The following is a 22,816-nucleotide window of genomic DNA, read 5'->3' on the forward strand; positions in this document are numbered from 1 at the left end:
CAATCAAAAAATCATGAGTTTGTCCCATCTATGTGTTCTATGGTTAGTGATAAAACTATATCACAGAGACGTCGTTGATCGCCATAGGCCCGCTTAGCTGCTAGCTTTATCTTTTTCGGTTATTAAATTGTATTTTACAAAAATTCTGCTAGTTCAAACTAAAATTTAAGTTAAAACAACGTGCAATTCCAACATACACACACAAATAAATTGTGTATATAAAATTTATGACATGACAGTTTCTCCTGTGCCTATGTCAGTTTTGACAGTTATGAGCTTGGCAGTCCATTTCACAAGGGGTTAATATATAAACGATTTTTTTTTTTCTGTTTTTTCGCTTTTCTGATTGCTTGCAACTGACATTTAATGGCCACACAGACATGTTATTTTGCGGTTTTTTGGGCATTTAAAATTCAAGTTCATGGGGCATATGTATGTAAAACGATAACAGCTGCCATTGACAGCCTTCGGGCCCCCTTCGATAAGCGGCTGTAGATGGAATAGTTGGGGTGAAAGTGCGTCAAGCATGACTAATGGCGACTTCAATTGGACATTAATCAACACGGCAAAACAGGAAGGCAGCAATAGAAAAAGCCAACAAAAGGACACACAAACGAGCTTTGTGCCATTTGCAAATTTCTTAACACGAAATTAGTCGCCATAAACATGGCCAACAAACAAGACCAGCCTAGAGACAACAAGAGCGACGGCTCTGGGGTTCAGACTAAGTCCCCCGAGGGGTTACTTGTTTGCCCTAATCGAAAGCAAATAAAATGCATGCCATACACCTGCATACCATAAACTGTCACTTGCATTGCCCCAGACATGCAACCAACATGGCTAGACGCTCATTCTATATCTCGTTCTCTCTGTCTGTCTGTCTGTCTGTCTATTTGACTGCCTGCTACTGACATGCCATGCCATGGCGTGTGCTAGTGCCTCTGGCAAGCCCTCGTCGTCGCTTCCTTCTGTATGCCTCCTGTATGTATTACCATAATTTGCCACCAGTTTCAACTACTAACTACCAACTATGTATGTATGTATGTACTAATGCGGCTGTGTGGCTCAAGGCATGCGCCATCGTTTGTCGTCTCTTATCGAATGGCTGAATTGTGTTTTTCATTGTCCCTCCCTTTATTTAATTCCCTCCTTTCCTGCCATCCACTGTAAATTATAAATGCAAAACTTGCCATGGACATACAGAAATTAAAATTGTTTACGCAAGACATTTAATGGCACACGAAACTATTCCGCTTGTCCAATATAGTTACAACGAATTGCTTTTAGGGCGCTAAAAGCAATTCTCCACTCTGTCAATATAAACTCAAAATGATATTTGATGTGAGAGGGCGAGATTAATTGAACGACAACGACAATGTCGACAATTGCCATAGAAATGTGACCTAATTGATTGGTCTGTCATTTAGTCAAAGTTTGTTGGCATAGTTTTTAATGTAAACTTTTGTGAATATATAAACATATTAATTTCTATTGGAAATGTGAAATCCCACAGATATTATTCACTCAAATTGTGTTCGATTTAAAGGAATTCTAATCACTTCCTGTTGCAAACTTGCATAGTTGAAGCCAAAATGAATAAATTGAAAACAGAATTTAGAGAGTCTTAGCTCGAGCTGTAGATTTGAACTAAATGCAATTTTGTTAGCCAAAGTTTTTTTTTCTTTTATATAAACTCTATGAATATTGTTTTACCTTTTTTTTTATCGTCCTGTCCGCGCACAAACCCACAGAATTTTAGTTTTTCCAAGCAAAGTAAACACCTTTACCGAGCAGTGAAACCAAAAAGCAAGCAAGCAAACGTTAACAGAAATAATTGAAAAGGTTTTATTGTGAGCGTGTGTGAGTGAATGGAGTATCCTAGCAACTCTCTATTTGCCTCCGCATTTTTTATGGTCCTGATTTTGCGACACACCGTGTTGGAGTGTGTGTGTGTGTGAGTTGTGGGTGGCAAATACACATAAATAACAAGGATCAGGCGCTAATCCAATGGCAGCGACAAAGAGCAATAGCAAAGAGGGTAACAAAAAAGGGTAGAAACGTTGGTACGTTGGTTGGTTTTGGTTAGCATTGCTTACATTGTCAGCGCATGTCGCGCTTTAAATGCTTTGATTTCATTTTTCATTTACCTTGTGGAAGTAAAGGAAATGGAGAGAGTTGCAGATTGTATGCGTATATACAAGCATACACATATATAAGATGGGAGATTGGGAGATTGGGGCTTGAGTTGGCTCAATTCAATCACAAGCTACTTACAGACAAAGCCATTACTCTGACGGGGACTGCGACTGGGTGCTGAGGTATCACGTTTTGTGTATAATGAATTTGCGTTTGTGTCGCTCATGTGAAAATGTTGATACTTCAGATTGAAAAATGAAGCAATAATTGTAAGCAGGAAACGTACCGCACTCACACCTAAACCAAACACATTGACACACACACCCACACACACATACACACATTAAATTATATACCTTTTAGATACACAATCCACTCAGACTCTGTTTTGCAAGATGCATAATGAAACTGTTGTTGTTTTGGTTTCTATCTCAGTCTGCTCTCACGTACTTGAGTTTTGTTTCTGTTGCTGTTCCCGGATATAAGCAGGATTAAGGGCGCTTAAAAGCAAACTCTATGTGATTTTCATTCCCAAAAAAAAAAAAACAAAATACAAGGAATCACGGTCTTGTCCTTGCCAAGGTTAGGTGGATATACACTAACAATTTGCCAACATGCAATGTGCTTTAATGTACTTTAATAGAAAGAGAAAAACTGTTTACCTAAGTTTTTCCAGCCTGTTGTTTCTTTGGTTGGTCAAGTGATTTAGTCCGTTTGGATGGGGTTCGAATAAGACCATGATGAGAGGGAGGAAGCAGCAAGCTTCACGCACAAATTGCCGTTACGCGCTTCAGTTGAGCAGCTTAAAGGCGGCGTCAATATAAGTATATATATATATATATATATATAAGGAGTAACGAAATTCCTTAAAACCTTTGTGTAAATTCTTTCCATCTTATTCTTCACACACACAAAAAAAAAATAAATACGAAAAATAAAACTAAGCATCTTAAGCATTTCTGTTTGCCTTTTAAAGAAGCTGCCTGAAAATTTTTTGTTGGGCCGTTTTATTTTTATTTATTTACTTGCCAACCCCACACAAAAAGTATGGGAGCGAGACAAAGCGAAAGTGAGAGAGAGAAATAGGGAGACTACAGGCCTTTTTTGTTGAGCTTCTTTTTTGTGGGTTGTCCGCTTGCTGATTGAATTTTCCAAGCGGGTAATTTTTAAATTGTCTGCCGGTTCTCCATTCAAAAGATAATTCAATTTTTTAGGTTTTAGGAACCAGGATCGTTTCGTTACCTGAACGCTCTTGTGGTTTCACCTGATTAGCGCTGCTTCCTGTTTTCTGTTCAAGTCCAACATTTTTTATGGTGTTATCAATGACAATCGCCAGTTAAATGTCATGTTCAATGCTCACACGAAACGCACACAAAATGCCACAATTTGTATGCATTATGCTTGGGCTGCACAAGTAGAAAAAGGAGCTGAAAAATATACACATGGAGTGAGCAGTAGCAGCAACCACAGATACAGATACAGATACTGCCCCAGCAGCTTCAACTGTTAGATATAGAGGGCAGCTTAGGGGCAGGACAAAGTCAGCTTGAGCTTTTGGTAACCGAGCTGCAGAACTAAGCCAAAAATGCCACAAAACATTTACCATATATCATGCATTTTTACGTACACTTTTACCCGGGGTTTCTGAGAGCATGTATATATGTGCTGTAGTTGCCTTTATTCTACCATCCTCCCACACGCCGCTTACTAGCATGTTGTATAGTGAAACTCGTAATTTACACATGTAGTCGACGCCATGAGTCGTTGGTATACAACTCTTGTGGCTGCACTTCATGGCGGAGGTGTTGTTAGGAGGCATTGGAATGGAGAATGGAGGACTGAATGCGTTTATCTGGCAAAAGCTCTGCGGGTAAGCTGGCCTGAACTGAACTCTCTGACTCGACTGTGGATCTGTGTGTCTATCTGTCTGACATTATGTGTGCTGCCCATGCTGCGTATGCGTAATATGCAGTTCAGAATACTTAAGTTGACATTTTTGGTACCACACATAAATGGAAGCGAAGAGGATTAAAGCATTATCGATCGATAGAAAAATGTATCTACCTCTTCATTCATTATGATTTGTTGTGGGTTAAGCTGTTTATAGTCTTTTTCACCCTCAACCCCCACACTTCCTGGTCCAATGTTGTATTCTCCAAACAATTTACTTCTAAATTGATGAAATAAATTTTCCAACACACTTATTTTTGTGTATTAGATATTTGCTCTGCTGTTTCGGCAGGGAAGCTGCTTAGCAGCTTTCATTTTCTTGTTGTTGCTTCAACCTCAATTTCGGAGGTTTTTTTCTGGCATCCACTTTTCTTTTGTTGTGGAGCCTCAGCTGCCTGCCTGGCTATTGACTTGGCCCCCAGCCTTGGCAGAGTTTGGTTTCATTGCTTTGTTTGCTTTCTGCTTCGTTTTCTTTACTTTGCTTTGCGTCTTCCTGCTTTTTGTGTGTGTGTGTGTGTGTTTGTGTATGTGTATGTGGAAGGTGTAATTGATGTGTACTCTAGGCAACTGGAGACTTGTATGTAGGAAATCGAAGAATACGAGAATATCTAAAAATCCTTTTAAAAAAATGCTATTATCAACTTCTGTGTGCTTTAATTTTTAATTCCTTTTCTTTTTTTCCCACGTGATCAGGGGCAAATAAATTGTTCCATTTGGCTGACAGTTTTTCTTAGTTACAAGCATCTTCTGAATCCTGAATTAGACGCAAATACTTTCGTCTGGTGTCATTACTGTTCTTCAATTCCTTTCATTTTCGTCGTGTACTCGAGTGTCCTTGTGTCCTTGCCTCTGTCTTGTCTCATGTTCATCTACATTTTCATCTGGCAGACATATCAATTTGGCCTCAACTAAATACTCAGCATGTGACCATAGTCTGGGATTTTACCTTGTCTATCTCTGTGTATGTCCCTTCGTCCGTCTGTTTGTCTGGCTCTAAGAATTTTTAATGATTTTCTCACATTTTGCCAGTGGGGGATACAGCTTCCTTTTGTTGGCAAACATTTTTCTTGTCCTACACTTTAAGCTGGCCATTATTAAAATGTCTGATAACAATTTGGTTGGGAAGTCGAAAGTCAAACACAGACACACCCACACAAGCACACATGGCAACGGCTATGGTTATGCAAAAATCCTTAGACCATGAATGTCCTTTTTATATTTGTTTTGGTACGTTGAACTTGTGTTTTTAGCCGCGTTAGCAACTCACTTGAACAGTAGTAGATAATTTTGTGGTCAGGTCAGCTGAAATTCGAAATTTCTGTGTTTGGGTTTTTTTTCTTGCCAATTTGCCAGACCGCAGAAAAAGTGATAAATTCAATAGATAGAACTAATATCAACTAAATTTTATAGTGCTTTTTTGTTTCACCACACGAAATGGTCAATTAAAATGGTGACCTGATTGAAAACTGTAATGTTAGCAAACGATGCATATACATATTGGCTTTATTTTCACAAAATTTTTGGACAGAAACCACAACAAAGTGTTAGGCAGGTTAATTGATACGCAGACACCGCACATTTACCAACCATTTATGTATATGTGAAGTCAGGTTAAAATCCTTTTTTAAATTATTCATGAATATCAATTTGCAAGCGAGCTAAATGAAATGTGTTTTCGCGTGTGTCTATACGTGATATGGTTATATTTAAGTGGGGTATTTGTGGGTTAATCCCTTGAGAACAACACGTTCTATTCTCTCTCAAGTTCAAAACCTTCCAAACAAGCAATTAATCAATGGCAAGGCAAAATGCACAAAACCGCAAATTTCATTTTCAAAAAATGCTCAAACAGCTGTTGCCACATTAGCCGCAAAGCCGCGAGAATGAGCCAAGGCAAAAAGAAGAAAAAGCGAAAAAATTCCTAAAAATATTCAAAAACACGCAAAAAAAAAGTAAACTGAAAAAAACTGAAAAGGGGAATCCAAACAACTAAAATGGCTGGCAAAGTAGCCGCCGGGCAACATCTCACAGCTGCTGTGGCTAAGCGCAAAATTAAGCAAATTAAAAGCCGCACCGAGCAGTAGTAGCAACAGTAGCAGTAGCAGCAGCAGCTGCATAACTCATGTGTTAGACCGGGCTAGTGTATGTGACCTTTGCGAGAGACCTAAAAACCGCAAAAGCCACAGAAGCAACAGCAATGGCAGCCACCCAGCTAAGTTCAGGTTTTCGCCTACACAGAAGAATTTTTGCAAGCCCTGCCATTGAAATTGTTCGCTTTGCTGGGCATTTTCAGATTTTCATCAAATTTCCCTTTCAACTCATACCACCCACTGCCGCAGACCCTCTCATCGTTGCTTTATTCAGATGGCTTTAGCTTTCCCTTCATTTCACATACAAAATCAGCGCAAAAGCGTCGCTGACGTGCAACTTTTTTTCTCTCTTTTTGGCTGCTGCCAGAAACATTTAAATTAAAAATTCAGCACACAAAAAAAAAAATAAAAAGAAAAGTTCCAACCAAAAATTTCATGGCCTTGACAGGCATTAACAGTAATGGGCGTGGCATGGTATGGTTCATGGTTGTATGTGTATGTGGTCCATGTAAGCCGTTTAGCGCTCTTTGATGGGCACAACAAAAATTTATAGCACACTTTTTGGAGCCGACTTTTTGAAGGGCTGAGGACGAGGAGAAGAGACCCATTCAAACCACGGTCCTCCTCGCAATTGGGCAATTTTTAGAGGGCACCAACACTAAACAAATGACAGTTAAAATTGGCCACCGTGCCACACACACACATACCCATACCCATGTTGAAATCAGTGGTTAGGAGTAGGGGGAAAGGGGCCTGGACTAGAGGAGTAGAGTGGGCGAGCACTTTGGGTGCATGTTTAATGGCATTTGTTGCTAATCAATGAATAATTTATGTGCCAAGGTTTTGCTGCTGGTGAACCAACATACTCACGCACTCATATACACATGTATATACCTACATACACATGTACATATGTATTTGCTAGCGGCCATAAGTGACAGATGTGTGTGTGTGTTTGTGTAGATGCGTGTGTATGTGTGTGCGTGTTAAACTCGACATATATGTATGTATCAAAAATCATTTTCGGTTGCATTGCTGTTAGTTTTTGGTGTTGGCCAGGAACACATTCTACCAGCTTGTTTTTGCACCCAAGTGCTTGTAACTGCAGCTGTTCCCGTTGCTGCTGCTGTTGCTGTTGTTGTTGCAGGCATGTTGCATTTAATATGCAACTTTTAATAGCGCAATTATTATTTGCATGTTGTAATAGTTTCTTTTTGGCACAGCAGTTCAGAGAGTTCAGGCAAATGCAAAATATGCCGCGAAAAAGGGTTAATTGTTTTCAAGTGGTAAGCGGGTTAAAAATTCGTAACCACAGTGGAGATGTTTCAGCAGTTATTCATTCAAGTTGAGAAATTATTCGCAATCAAACATGTCTGAAATTAAGTTTTCAATTATTTAATTGTAATTATTGAACAGATTTTTTTTTTGGTTTTAAATATTCAAGAGTCATTTATAAGATAGAGCATAAAATGTATTAAATGGTAAGAAATTTAACTAACAATTTAATGAATAAATACAATAATTGATATTATTGTAGAGTTAAGAAAACTCTAACCCTGGATCCTAGTTCTTCAATTGCCTAATTGATTGGGTCTTTTAGACCAAGGACTACTAATTGATTTGAGCAAAAAATTTCTGCCATTTACAAAATATTCATAGCACACTTTTTGGGGCCAGACAGTAAATAGAGATGAGAGGCAAATCAAATCTTAAATCTTTGCATAATAAAATGTTTCTCCCCTGTGTGAGTTTTTGTTCAAGGTTTGACTATGTACACTACCTTAAAAAGTTTGTAATTAACCCACCTGCAGCCTGTTGCTAGTTAAGTTAGCAAACAATGTACATGAATGTTCATCGTTTTTATCGTCCATCGATCGATGGATGGACATAAGTATAAATAAAACTATTTAACATGCAACTAAATATTTAATGGGCTTGACATTAGGACTACCAAACGAGTGACATAAAAATTTTCCAGCAATTAATCTTGATAAAGGCTTTTCAGCAAATGCAATAAACACGGCTATAATCATAACTAAGGCAGAAACTACCAACTAGCAAAGACACACACAAGCACACACACCAACAAAACAAATAAATTGTTAGACAGCAAAAACTTTTAGACAATGGGCGACATACGAGAACACACATACAAACACACACATGGTGGAGGCATTTAACCGTTAGATAAATGTTGACGAGGTCAATGGGCGTAAAGCGGAAGTTATAGCCGGGAAGCAGCCGTAAGGCGACACGTACAAATAAACCCAAAAGATGCCAATGCCGGTGACTATGCCTATGCCAATGTGGATGCCGATGCCTTTGGCTTTGGCAGTCAACTTTGGGCCATTAGTAGGAAGCCAACATTACGTGCCCAGGCCAATAATCTCTGTCAACATCAATTTGCTCGATGCCGGCTGGAACAACTGAAACTAATTAAATGGTGTCCCATAAATTGCACATTAAAGCAAATTTATTGCATTCCCAAATCGAAATTATGGCCCAAAGTCGCGGCAGACGTTTAATAAACTTTGCGGCCAAAAGACGAACGTGTCGCGATCAGACAATTCAGGGCTCTGCTGATTTATTATTCGCACCAAAAATAAAAGAGAACAAGAACTGGAGATAGACAGAAAGAGAGAAGGAGACCCACTATGGCAAAAAGGAAGAATTTAATCAAGCGAACTTCTACTTCAAATTACTGCTAACTAGCAGCTTTTGAACTTCACTTGGCTGCCCTTTTTCTCTTCTACAACTAATTTTTATATACTTTTTTTTGGTCTTTCTGTTGGTATTTTTCTTGATTTGACGATTGCTTGTTGAGGTTTTCTTCTTTTTTTATTTTGTTTTTTTTTTTTTGGGTTTCCCACTTTCTGTTACCTTCTACAACAATTTGTGCTAACGATGTCCGTGAGCTACAAAAGAGAAAGAAAGAAATAGAAATTCCCAAAAAAACCTCGAATCAAGGCACGTGGCCGCACTGATCCATGACCGAATTTGTGGGTGGAACTTTCTTTTGGCGTTAGCTTCCTACAGCAAACACATACACACATGCACGACACATATATATATGTATCACCCGCCCCCAAAGAGAAGTTTGGCATAATTGAATATTTTTAGAAATCCTAATTATAATTGATAAGCACAATAGAAATTTTGAAAAGAAATAAACTTTTCTTCCCAAAACTCATAACTAAACCTCAACAATTTGTTTGCCATAAGGAAGAGCGAAACAGACAGAAAGAGAATGTTAAAGTGTGAGAAAAAAAATTCACAAAACGTATTATTTTAAGAAGGATTGTCATTTGTTGTCTTCTAGATACTTGCTTTGCTATTACATCTAACTAAGCGCGTGACATTGCCCCAGTTTGCAACTGTAGATATTATCTTTAAAAATATATGAATGAGAGAACTGAAAAATTTAATATAATGCTGTTTCTATTTGATATTGTGACTTCAATTGTAAGTTGCTTGATATCACGCATACGCCTAGTTGCCTATACAATTTACCTGCTCTCCTTGTTGCAACAGAAACTTTTGCCTGGTTTTTTTTCGGCTTGTTTTTTGTTCGTTCTGCTGCTTTTGCTTCTGTCAATTATCGTCTGCCGCCTGGTCTCTTCACAGCTTGATGCATTCCAATGTGGTTTTTCTTTTGTGTCAATGTGTATGTATGTGTGTATACAAAAGCGACACAAAGTTGCCACCAACTGTGCTTGTTACTTCTTCTTCGTGTCCTTACCCTTCCTCAGTTTCTCTCTCCCAAGGCATTGTCACTATCTGACGCCGACACTCGGCGAGGTTCGCTTCGAAAACATTGTCACGTGGTTTTTTGTATTTAGTTGTTGTGTGTAGCCCATTCAGCCAGGAGGAGGCCATGGCCACCGCAATGCTTACACTACCCCTTCCTTCTCTCTCACCTGAGCTGTTGTCTCTATGTTTACTTGCATTCCCTTAACCATGTGCTCCCACTAGAGGAGCACTACTTTTTCCTACCATCCTAGCCGTCATTGCAATAAATTCCAAGACCAAGCCACGTTCTGGTTTCCCATTGTTGGCAGCTCTTTCATTGTGCTACTACAACTTGCTTCTGTTTTCATGTGTGGCCCATTATTATTGTTGTTTTTGTTGATGTTGTTACTATTAGTACTTCAACTTCTTTTGTTGTTAGGGAAATTGAAATAAATGTATGTGTAAATGCGTCAAAATTAAGTTTTTCCTCCACCTACTTTCTTTATTTTGTGTTTTTTCTTACTACTTGAAATGTCTTTGCCAGTGACAAGTGTCAATTAGAAAAAAATTCAATTACATTTAACTACAAGGGATTCTAAAAGACAGAAAGAGACAGAGAGAGTGAGAGAGAGAGATAGACGAACAGAGCTATCGGGAGGAGGCAAATAGCAGTGAGTGGCAACCCGAGTCATTGTCATTGTCGTTACCATTGTCATTGTGTGGCAAAGACAAAAGCCTAACAACAGTGAGAGATATAAATGAAATTAGTATATCTTTTTGGCCCAGAGCTTCTCAAGGACAATAGAAATTACTTTAATTGATAATTATTGTTGGAATCTTTTAATTGGTAAATAGTTCTTTAAATATATATCAGACGATCTATTTTTATAAACTGACTTACGTGCAAAGTGCCCTAAGAGATAAAAGCATTTTAAAGTGATTTCGAATTTAAATGATTTTTGGAAAAGCCGAATTCTTATTCTGATTTTTGGTTTCTATGCATGCTGTCTTAAAATTTTCCATTTTAAAGTGTTAACACTCAAATTGATTTGCCTTTTGTTATCTGTGAAATTTATTGGCTGGAATGCACCCACTTTTGGTCTAGTGTTTGTCACAAATATATGTAATTGCAATGCCTTGGCATGTAATTAAGGCAACAATGAATAAATTAAATAGGGAAACTGTGGGAAGAGGAATATTGCATTCCTAAACACTCACACACACACATAGAGGCTCACACACATACATTTTGGGGTCAGAGGTGCTGTTACACTTATTGGCACACTTACACACGCACTCACTATTTATATTTAAATAGGCTTGCCCTATCAAACACCCTTACATACAACCAACCATCTATTCATTCATCTATCCATCCATCCATCTATCCATTTAAACATCTATCCTCACCTCATGGACATCTGGTGTGTCGTGTTTTTTTAGTTGCTGTTGTTGTTGTTGTTGGCTAACAACAAATTGAAGGGAAATGATTCCATTTCATGCTAGATTAAACATGTGTCCACATAATTTATCGATTATTTATCATGTGGTCTGGACAAAGTAAAGGAAGAGGCCTCTAGGCAAGAGCTTTCTACCCAAGCCTCTCTCTCTTTCTCACTCTCTCTCGTTGCGTTCGGGTTAGGGTGTCATATGTATGTGTGAGTGTTTGGTGTGTATATATGTATCTGTGTATAGGCCTTTTGCAAGAACATTGCGCACACAAGTGCAAAATTAGAAACAAAAGCCCAGCCCAAGGCATTAACTGCTGCCAGAGAAGTTGAGTTGAGTTGCTCAAATGTTTGTGTGTTTGCCCTGACATTATCGTTTGTTATCGACAGTGTCCCGCTGACCCCATCCTTTTCGTAAGAGTAAAAAGCGTATGGCAAATCTATTAGCAGTACATGAGAAGACTTCTTCATATTGAAACAGATTTTAGCCAAAACCTATCGGTAAAGGACTATGTAAGATATTCATGTAGAGAGTAGTTGTACATCATCATCAAACATCTAACAGTTATTAATTATTTGGTCTACACTGTATATATAAATTGGGGCTAATGACTTAAATTTTATTATAATTTCACTTAATAATGACCCTGGGAACATTCGTGATATAGACGGCTGCTAGGTAAGACCACAGCAAGTTGTCTTTCAGTTAAAAACTTAATTTCAAGCAGTTAATATGGACATGCAGCTAATTACGAACGGAAGAAAGCGGTATAAAATAGTTAAAGACAAACTGCAGAAGCACCCATTGAAGAGGACTAAGCAATGAAAATTAAGGAGACAAGCAGCAATTAAATATAAACGTATTGAAAACCTCTTGTCATTAGTCTTAAAACACATTTTATTTTGTTAAACTAGGAATAGAGATTACCTAATCTATATTATTGCATTCAGTTTGACAAAACTCTATTCATTTTTGAAGTGGTTTTAGGAGATCGAAGTGTCCATCAGTGAAGCTCACTTTTCTTTTTAAGCTAAATTATTTTTGGCAAATTTTAATCTGTCAGCTGTTTGTGCCTTTTTTTGGTGCAATTGCATTTTTAGCTAATTCACACACACGTAAATATACCCGCAGACTCACATATGTATGTATATGTATAAACATACACGCACACACACAAATACACACACTTTGGCTCAGAGAGAAAATGGCGGCCATTTTGTAATCCGCATGCGGCTGGGTAATCATCCTGGACGCCACCATTCCCCCTAGTTTCTCTGTGTGCCCCTCTCTCTCTCTCTTGTTTTATCTACTACATGTTTAGTTTACACGTGTGGCGGCTTTTACTGGGGTTTTTGCGGCACATTGGCATATTATGTGGTTGGCCCCACTCGCTGTTGGCTCTTTCTATATCAGTGGATGTTGTGATTTTGTTTCTATCCTTTTATTCTGTAGCATCCTTGTTTTTTTTTTTTGTTGCGCTAGTTTTTCCTGTACACACGATCGATATTTTAAAGCTTAGCCAAATGGTGCGAACGCATTAAGCGGCTTAAAACTGTATGGTATATTCAACATGAAAAGCGGCAGAATTGTCAGCTTTTGTTAGTTAGAAAGGAGGAGATGAGGTGGTAATTGAATGCATTTAGTTTTCGAAATTGAATCGTTACCTTTCCCAATTACATGAAAGAATACCTTTTATTGTTAGTAAATTAAATTTATTTTATATTTTCTTTCCCTCTTTTATCTTTATGCAGACGGTGAAATCCTGCGCGTTCTTGTCAATGGGTCGGCCCAAATCAAATGCGATGTCGGCTCTAGTCTACCGGATGACAAAGTCCTTTTGGTTGTTTGGTATAAAAATAATTTACCCATTTACAGGTAAGTTAAATTTCAGTTTAAAATAGACATATTTTTTGTTCCTTTTTTTCGTGGGCCGACATTTTCATGTTTCATGTTCTGACAGCTACGACACACGTGGCGCCCATGCTGGTACCCCTTCTCATTGGCGTGACGAAGAGGTCCTTGAGGATCGAGCCGTCTTTCGTACACACAAAGAGCCAGCGGAATTGATTATAAATCCGGTTAAGGTAAGGGCCAAATATGTCAACCACAACAACAGCAATCACAACAACAAGAACAAGGAAAATTTTATAATTGAAAAATGTTTTTATTCGCAGGAAAAGGATGCAGGCAACTTTCGCTGTCGAGTTGACTTTAAGCTATCCCAGACAAGAAACAGCAATGTGAATTTGGAAGTTGTTGGTGCGTAAACGAATTACAATTTGTCCCTACACAGTCACACAAATATGTACATACATACAAAAATGTGTACATACATACAGTCGTTTATTTCATTTTTTTCACCCGATTTAAAATCTGTTTCTACAAGTGTTTATTTATATAATTACAATTACAAAAGCAATTAACATTTTGTTTGGCAAAACATAAATTAGCTGGAAATGATTTTTCGGTTAGCCGCAAAACTTACAATTTATTATGCATAAACGCATAACTCTTTATGTTTATGAATATATAAATGTCTATCCTAATGTCAGGGCCGGAGTAAAAGACAACAAATCGTATGATTAAATGCTTGCATTTAATTTAATACAACCTACTATGTGTATAGTCCGCATCTGTTTGTATATACAAATGTATAGATAGTAAATTATATTCCCTTTGACCCCTGCATTTGCTTTGGCATTTTTCGTTTGCGAACAAATTGCTTTTGATTTGCGGCTAGCTTGTTTGTGTTTTAAATGAAAGCCCTACTAACACGAACAAATACAACGAATCCTTGAATCGGTTGTTTTTTATTTTTGGTTTTTTGTTTTTGCTGTTTATTGTTAAATACTCAATTAAGTTCTCAGTGTAATCTCATGCTTGGTTTCCTTTTTTAGTTCCCCCACTCCAGCCGAATATTTTCAATGAGCGTCGCCTGCGAATCGATTCTCGTGCTGGACCCTACGAAGAGGGCGGCAGTTTGGAAGTTACCTGCGTTGTCTATGGCGGTAAGTAAATTGTAGAGTAAACAACAAACAAACAACCAACTAACTTGCCAACAAGTTGAACAGTTATCAAAAATTAAAATCAGAAAGCAGCACAGAACCCAAACAATTCTAGACAAAGGCCAATGGAATCATAAATAAGCTATATAAAGTTCAATTGTTTAACAAAACAAAACAAAACAAAACAAAACAAAACAAAACAAAACAAACGACAACGAAGAACAAATCGAAAATGGGCAAAATGCGAAATAGGGGAAGGCAAAAGTCAATTTTTCAAATGTCTTTCTTGGTGGTATACAAAAGGATTATAAGGATCTGTGTGTACTACAGAAGGCAATGATTTTGAAGCCTTTTTGTATGTCGACAACTTGCCAACAATTGTTGATAATGAAAGCAACGCCGAATGTGAGGCTGGGCAACAACAAGCATCATACTCAGCAGTGGCAACAACGACAACAACAATGACCTACATAAGTGTGTCAGAATCGCGTGCTTTATTGCTCTCCCTTCTGTTCAGTATAGGGGTAACGGAAGCGAAACCACTTTGAATGGTTTGGCATGTCAACGTTGACATAAAATAAATCACCAGCAAGTAAAGAAAACTGCACTCCAAACTGCCCACTGCGTGAGTGTGTGGGTGTGTGTGTATGTAACAGTGGATATGGGAGTTTGTAGTTGACTGGGCGGACTTCAACTCGTTTGTTACGATAAACAAAAAACAAAAAAAAAAACCATCAGAAAGAAGAAAAACAAGAAATTGGCCACTCAAAATGTTGTATGTGCCAATTAAACGAGGCAAGGAAAATGTTGCAAATGCGAGTACAGATGAGATGAAGAAACATATAAGGGACGAAAAAGATAAAGGGGCTGCCAGGGAATAACATGGACTTGGTTTTGTTGACAAGTGAGTGGGGCAGTGGGAGTTGCCATTTGGCAAATGAAGAAAGTTCTTCTCGATGTTGTGTGTGTGGGGGGAAAAATGAACTATCATAAATATTCCAAACATTATGAGGTCAGTGGTGGACAGTTAAATGGAAAATGTCTAGCAAAGCTTTTGCAACGTTTTCAACGGCTGCGAAAAATTAAGATAGACAAATTGTTCAAAGTCACATGCAAGAAATTTAAGTTCTTTTCAACGTTATTCGACATATAGAATCAACCGCTGATTTCTTAAATGATTTTCTAGCTTAGTTTTAAATGAAATTGTCTGACCAACTGAACAGATAGTTTTTTATTATTAAGTGATTTAAATTGTTGAATTCTGTGAATAAAATTCGAGAGTTTATCAAGAATCTTAAGCAGAAGGCGGAAATAAATTATAGTCAAATGTTAACATTATGCTTGGCAGGCCGTCAGAAGCTCATTTCCCTTCCAAACACATACACACACCAGCTCCGTTTTCTCTTTTTGGCCTTCTGGTCATTCAACATGCAATGTCCATTACAAAAATTGCAATTCTGTGGTAAAAAGCAAAAAGAATAAGCTGGAAAACTTGCCACTTAAACAAGTGCAATCAGTAGAAGTGAGTCAAAAGCATAGGGCAAGGCATAAGAGAAGGAAAAGATGGAAATGGAGACGACAACGTCAGGCAGCTTTTTTTTGGGAGGGAGGGAACAACCGGGCGTGGGTGAGGGAGGCTTAAGGGTGTGCAAAATCGACAAAGAAGCAGTAAATTTTATGACACAGGGAACAACTGCGGGAAGTGGGTGGCACGGATGGCAATTGCAAATGAGCGCGACACGCCAACGCCAAATGTTTGAGGCCAACAAAAGAGAAAGGGAGAAATGAAGTTATAAAGCCAACACAAACACACTCACAGCCTGTGTGTGGGTAGTAAAATAATATTAAAAGCAACCAGCCACAAAATCATAAAGAATATATTGAAGGAACTTTTGGCTGGCCTCGCTTAATGTACCGCCAAGGCATAGGGTTGGCTCTACGAAGTTGTCGAAATTGTGTGCGGCAGTAGAAGATTGAGAGGGGCGGGTAAATTCGTTGTTGCTAGCTACTAATGCATAATATTCATCGACGCCTTTATTTCTTCTCCTCTTTGGCACGTCATGAATTTTGCACGCAGCGTTTTTAACACCTTCCACACACACCGACAACGGCACATATTGAATGTATTTCAAAGAGACTATAATCAAAAGACGTAGGCTATTCAATACCCTATTGACAATTTAAAAGACTGAGAATATGGAAAACTTTCAAGCACCAATTGTGGGCAAATAAATATGCCCACTCATATCTATTTCACCATAAATGTAGGCTAAATATGGAATCTTTTAGTGTGTGGTAAACGGAAGTGCAGGCGTTTTCCGCTCTTTTCCCAACCCAGTTTAACAATATTTTTTTTATTCCGTTTTGTTGTGTTGGAGAATTGTGTACATTTTTATAACATTTTGCCTGACTTTAGTTTACTTGTTTGTCGTTGTTGTTGTTGCTGCATCGCATTGTGGCACATTTTAAGCACGGAAATGCAACAATATGGGGCCAGGGCGAAATGAAAAAGAAATGAGAAAACTATTTAAGTCCCTCTTTAGTAGTTAAAGTTAGTTTTGTTTTTAGCTTTAAATTTTTACCACAATTTTTAGAGTCTAGCAGAAGAAATGTATGTTGTTTCCTCTTGTTTTCACTAAAACCAACTCTTAAGATCTTGAAATTTATTTTACTGCTTCCGCAATGGATGTAAAGAACAAAAGACCAAATGGCAAATGCCAAAATACCAGACACACTGTTAGAAGGGGGGCCAAGACAGAAAAGAAAGTGTAGAAAGGACAACAACATAAAAAATATTTATGTGGCATTGCAGTTTTTTGTTTTTGTAACTATCACCAACAGCAGTAACAGTAGCAGAATCATCAGCTAACCAGCCAGCCAGCAATAGTAGTGGCAGTAGCAGTTGTTGCTGTTGTTGTTATATCTTTTATTTTTTTTAAGTGCTTTGTTTGCCAGACTCTCCCAGGGTTGTTCTAGTCAGTGAGATGGTATCGTAGTATCTCTCAGTTACAAACACTAGTAGCAAAAGCAAAAGTAAAAGCAGATGCAAAAGATATGCAAAACAAAACAAGCAAATATTTCAGCATTGCATAACAGAGAAAACATGCATGTGTGTGTGGGTGTGGGTGTCTGTGTGTGTATATATAACTCAACCAACAATAAGAAAGCAGAGACGAGATGTGAGTGAGTGAATTCCAAGCCCTAAAAAGTATGCTTTAAGTTTTTTGTCAAAAGGAAACGCTAAAAACTGGCACGCATTTGTATGGTACTCATTATGATAGGGGGAGTGAGCGGTGTGGGCTTGTGCTCGGCAAAGAAATGCTAATGTTCTCGTTGTCGTCGCCGGCCTTTGCTGCTGCTGCTGCTGTTGCTGTTGCTGTTGGCATATAAACCTCTTTTCAAAAATGGCAAAACTCTCCTCTTACAAAAACGACCAAAAAGCAAAGAAAACTGGTGCAAAAAACTTTCAGTGTGTGGTGTGTGTGTGTGTGAAGAGCGTAGCGGTAAATGCTACTACAAACATCTGTGTTGACAAAAACCAAAACTAGGACGCAACAGACTTGTAGTACTAGTTCGTTTACTTGGCCTTTAAAATGAATGAGCATTCAAAATGGCCAAGAGGAAAAGCTAATTAAAAAATGTTGGACAAGCCAAGAAAATAAATTTATAGACCAAATGCACGCACGATTCTACAAGTGCAATCAAGTTAACTTTCTGCTTCTTTTTTTTGCCTTGAAGCTTTTTAAATTGGCATTGAAATCGTTTAAGTTCTGTTTCTCTTGCCTTTGTTTCGTCTTTTACTGGTTAATAAATCACAGGCAACCATTAAGCCGCCTGCTACATATGAGCTAATCTACTACCCACTGACACATTGACATACACCCACACATAAAAATATATAGACACACACACACTTATATATGTACTTATTTGGGTAGAAGAAAGAAAAGCTTTAGAGCATATGAAATATTTTCATAAACAACATAAAACTCAACCAAATGGCAGTTATTAATCAAAGTAATGTGCGTTTAGTGCCACATCTGAATGTCTAGCTATATAAGTATATCGTATATATATCGTTGATATCAAGTGCACTGTAACGGCCACAATGTCTGCTAGTTTTTACTGTATTTTCCAGGTGAATTTGATGTGGTCATGGGGGTGGATGTCGAAATGTTTCTTGTTTATTAGCATCATCAAGCATTTTCGGTAATAACTAAGTAATAATAGAAAAATATATACGAAAATATTCTATATATTTATGATACACTGTAAAACTAGGAGAAGCATGAGTTTGTTATCCAAAAGATGCTTAAGTATATTCTTGTTTTTTTGTTTTCTAACAGTGTATGATTTTTATTTTTACTCCCTGATCTGAACTGGGAGAAGGCGACGACGCCAGCAAATAGAGTCTGGGAGTCCGTTGGTTGCGGTTCGAGGCCAATTCTAGTCGAGCCCACCCGCTGCTATTAAATTAATGTACGCTCATATACGCACACAAAAGCTAATTTCAGCGCTTGATTAAGTTGAAGTCGTTAAAACCGACCAAGTGCCACACGCTGCGTATGAGTAATGTGTGTTGATTTAAGTGGCTCATGCTGCCACTGGACTAGTCACATAACCAGCACAAACTTGCACATTTTTCCCATGGCCATGCGGCCAATACAGTGACTACAATTACAATTACCAAGCCAGCAACTAGAACAAAGTCTTTATCACAGATGAGTAATGAGTGTGAAATATGAAAAATATCAAAATACACGGCAAACGCAAAACAATGATGTTAATACTGTCCAATGAAGTCGGCACACATTTAATATATGTTGTCAATGTTGTGTAAAGACCACATGCATAAGGTTTTGAATTTGATTCTCAAACTGTTGGTAATAAAAAAGGGGAAAATAAAGAAAACTTTTAATTCTAAATGAAATGAAAGTTAGGCCCTTTAAATAATAAATAAAACAAGTTAAAGTCTTTAACAGGTATTCAAGAATCTCTCAATCTCTGATTATCATTTAGCTAAAGTTAACTTTATTTACTTTGTAGTCAGGACATGGTTATTCCATCTAATCAGAGATATATATTTTCAAAGAAGTCTTTTAAATTTGAAATTCCTTAGACTCAAAAGATTCCAGTTTAGTTTCGTTTAATTGGTCTCTACATATCAATCTTTAACGTGTAAATGATTATAATTTATGTGAACTTTTAAAGTACTTTCAACTAATGTGTATCTTTTTCTTCCCTACTCTCCTTCTCATGCATTGCAGGTTCACCCCCGCCAACTGTCACCTGGCTGATGAATGGGCAACTCCAGAACAGCGTTGTCGATTACACCTACGATGGGACCATCAACAGCAAATTGGTTGTGCGCAACTTGTCACGCATCCACCAACATGCGGTCTACACGTGTCAGGCTAGCAATTTCCACAAGAAATATGTGGCCACCAATATAACCATCGAGCTATATCGTGAGTATACGACAGCCAATTCTTTCCTCCCTTCCCCTTTCTTTTGCGTTGATTCTTTACCCTTGATCTCAACAATCTGATGGACTGCATGTCTAAATGTCTCACACACTGATTTTGACCTTCGTCAATAAGGGGTAAAAGCCAACTTCTAGCTAAGCATAACATGAAAGAACAAAAAAAGTACAAAATATACATATACATTTTTAAATTGAGTTGGAGTTGGTCAAGCGGGAACAGTCAAATCGCTAAAGAATATTGCAAAACACATTCATAGTTTATATTCATTTATTTCACTATTTTCGTTTATTTTTTGTTGTTACTGTTGCTGTTCAGCTTGGTTTTAAGCGTTGCGATAAAAGTTTTAACAAATAGCCAAGCAGATAAAAACCTTCCCATTCACCAAAAAGGGGCGTTGCTCTTACAAACGAAAAAAAAACTAGATAATAAAATGGCTTATGCAAATACTATAAACAAAAACAAACAAAAAAAAAAAAACGAGAGCGATATAGAATGAGAGAAAGAGAGGCAATGAACCGAGGCAGTTGGCTTGTGTGTGTGTGTGTGTGTGTGTGTGTGCATTTTGTGCTGTATATCCTGACAGTTTTTGCTGCCTACACTTTGGCATATTGTTTGCAATGCGTTCAGCGAGTATTTTCCAAAACGAATTTATTATTTTGTGACAATTTTTAAATGCCACTCTGATGCCCATATTGCAAAATTGCAAAAATTGAATTAAATTGTTGCCAATTCGCAGCTAGATCAAGCGAATTGTTAGGCCAGAGAAGGGAGAGTATAGACAAAAAACCTTTCAATAAAAACATTTCCCATATACTTACAAAGGTTTTGTTTTAAATCTTTCCCGCCTGTTCATTATTTTCTCTATGAAAGAGATTTATACTCTCTGCTAATGAAGAAGTTATTTTGTCAAGCTTATTTTTTAAGAAATGCACAAATTAAACTGTATATTCAGTTTCTTTATAAGGTTGTAAAATTATTAAGTTCTTAAATCAAATTTCCAAACTTTTGCCTCATGGCTTTAGGTTAGCCTTCAAGCAAAAATTTACTTTAAAGTTGCAAATGATTAATAATATGCTCATATATATTTTTTTTTGTTTTTGATCTTGCTACTCTTTTTTTTATTAGGCCCAAGGCATTGGCTGTGCCAAACAGCCAAAGATTGGCCATTGAGTTTTATGGCACTTTGGCGCTCTATGTGCGATGTGGCAAACAGAAAACAGCAATTGATGTCAATTTTTACTTAGGGCTAATAAAAATAAAAATGCTTTTGCGGCAACAGCTGGTGATGCGCATATTTGATATTAAAGTCATGTGTATGTCTGGGTCTTGTCCTTGTTTCTGTCTCAGTGTGTGTGTCTGTGTGTGTGTGTGTGTGCGTGTGTGTGTACTTAGACAACATAAAAGTTAACATGTCGATAATAAAAGAGCATCGAAATGTCTACGACTTTTCGACAGTGTCAATTAAGGCATGCGAATATTAATATAAACATGCCTACAGATTGCCATCATCATTTGACCTTGAGTTGTTTCGGGAAGGGAAGGGAATAGTAGGCTCCCCGCCGCACTTTTCTCCTTCATCGCTCTCTTTTCGTGGCTCTACGAATTCTTGTGCGTGTCGTCAAAGCAGGTTGAATAATAAGTATGACCTTAATTAGTTAATTTTATGGCCACTAACAATTAGATTACTAATGTCACGACTCTCACACAAGCAGCCTAAAAGAAATAATCATAATTAGCTATTTACAGAAATAAAATGTGACTGGTGTGACTGTGAGAGGAAAAACAAAAAGTTTATAATAAATTAAAGATGCTTTCCTATCAATTTGGCATTGTCTTTGTTTGAGTTAACAACTAATGCTTATATTATTATTTTGAATCGAACCAAAGTTTACCGAAACGATTCCGTAAAACAAAGTTGTGATTTTGGTTTTAAAATGTTTTTTTCCTTTAAGTTACAGGGTTGTGTAGTAATAGTGTTAAAAAAGTTTGTGTGAATCTTTTGCTGGCATTAAAAACAATTTAACTATTTAATAGTCTCATTTGCATAATTGGGCGCAGGGTTAACCGTTTTTCTTTTTGGTTTTGGTGTTTTTTTTTATTTCTTTTTCGTTTGTATCTTGTTTTTGGTTTTTTTCGATTTTTTTTTAATTCTGCTCTGCTCGATTTTCATTTTGTAGTGCGTTTAATTAAACATTTAAATGGTTTTCCAATGCGCAATGTGCATAATTAATTTAATTACAATAAAGTGCAACAACACCAACACCAATGCCAGCCTACCAATAAAGAACAACAATAATATTGTAATAAATGCTTGTATAACAGCCGCAACACACACGCACACACACATAAAAAGAAAATGCGATTAAAATAAATAAAAATATAGATAGTTTCAATCCCTTGTTATTTTCCCCATTTTCTTTTTTTTTCGTAACTGGAATGTGTCACACTCTTTAAAATAACGCATAAAATGCGCGGCCAACCGCAGTAAATGCAACAGCAGCAACAACAACAACAATAACAACAACAACAAAATCAACAACTACAATTAAAAATCAAATAAAAGTGAAATAAATAAAATACTCTGGCAGGCCATGATGCAATATAATTACAACAAAATGTATATATTTATATAATATTTGTTGTTTTGATATTCCTATGAAATGCATAATTGAAATGCATAATTTCAAATGAATTGACTAATGCCAAATGCATATAAAACCATCTGCACAATGAATCGAGGCGATAATGAACCTGTCCAAGCTTTTGCTTTCGATTACCTCATGGACAACTGAGCTTTGTTCAATGCACGTTATGCATCCTAAAGATTACTATACATAAATAATTAGACGGGATGTAGACGTAGGCAACGTTCTCAATATTAAGATCGAAAAAGGACACCACTTCAGATGATGCTCTATAATCCTATCACCTTAACATGTTTAAAAGACTTAAATGGCGAAACGTGAAAATA

The 22,816-nt window shown here is 37.3% G+C and overlaps 1 protein-coding gene across 1 annotated transcript in view; it reads left to right on the top strand.

The window, feature by feature from the left end:
* The window catches only part of LOC26529200, a 52,786-nt gene that overhangs the window by 5,753 nt on the left and 24,217 nt on the right, over positions 1 to 22,816 (top strand). The window contains exons 2-6 of the mRNA XM_015176962.3: positions 13,106 to 13,229; positions 13,315 to 13,438; positions 13,529 to 13,613; positions 14,252 to 14,362; positions 19,627 to 19,827. Of these exons, the coding sequence (XP_015032448.1) occupies positions 13,106 to 13,229; positions 13,315 to 13,438; positions 13,529 to 13,613; positions 14,252 to 14,362; positions 19,627 to 19,827 (645 nt within the window). The remainder of the gene's footprint in view (positions 1 to 13,105; positions 13,230 to 13,314; positions 13,439 to 13,528; positions 13,614 to 14,251; positions 14,363 to 19,626; positions 19,828 to 22,816) is intronic.

The sequence above is a fragment of the Drosophila willistoni genome, chromosome 3R (genome assembly GCF_018902025.1).
Source record: "Drosophila willistoni isolate 14030-0811.24 chromosome 3R, UCI_dwil_1.1, whole genome shotgun sequence".
NCBI lineage: Eukaryota > Metazoa > Arthropoda > Insecta > Diptera > Drosophilidae > Drosophila > Drosophila willistoni.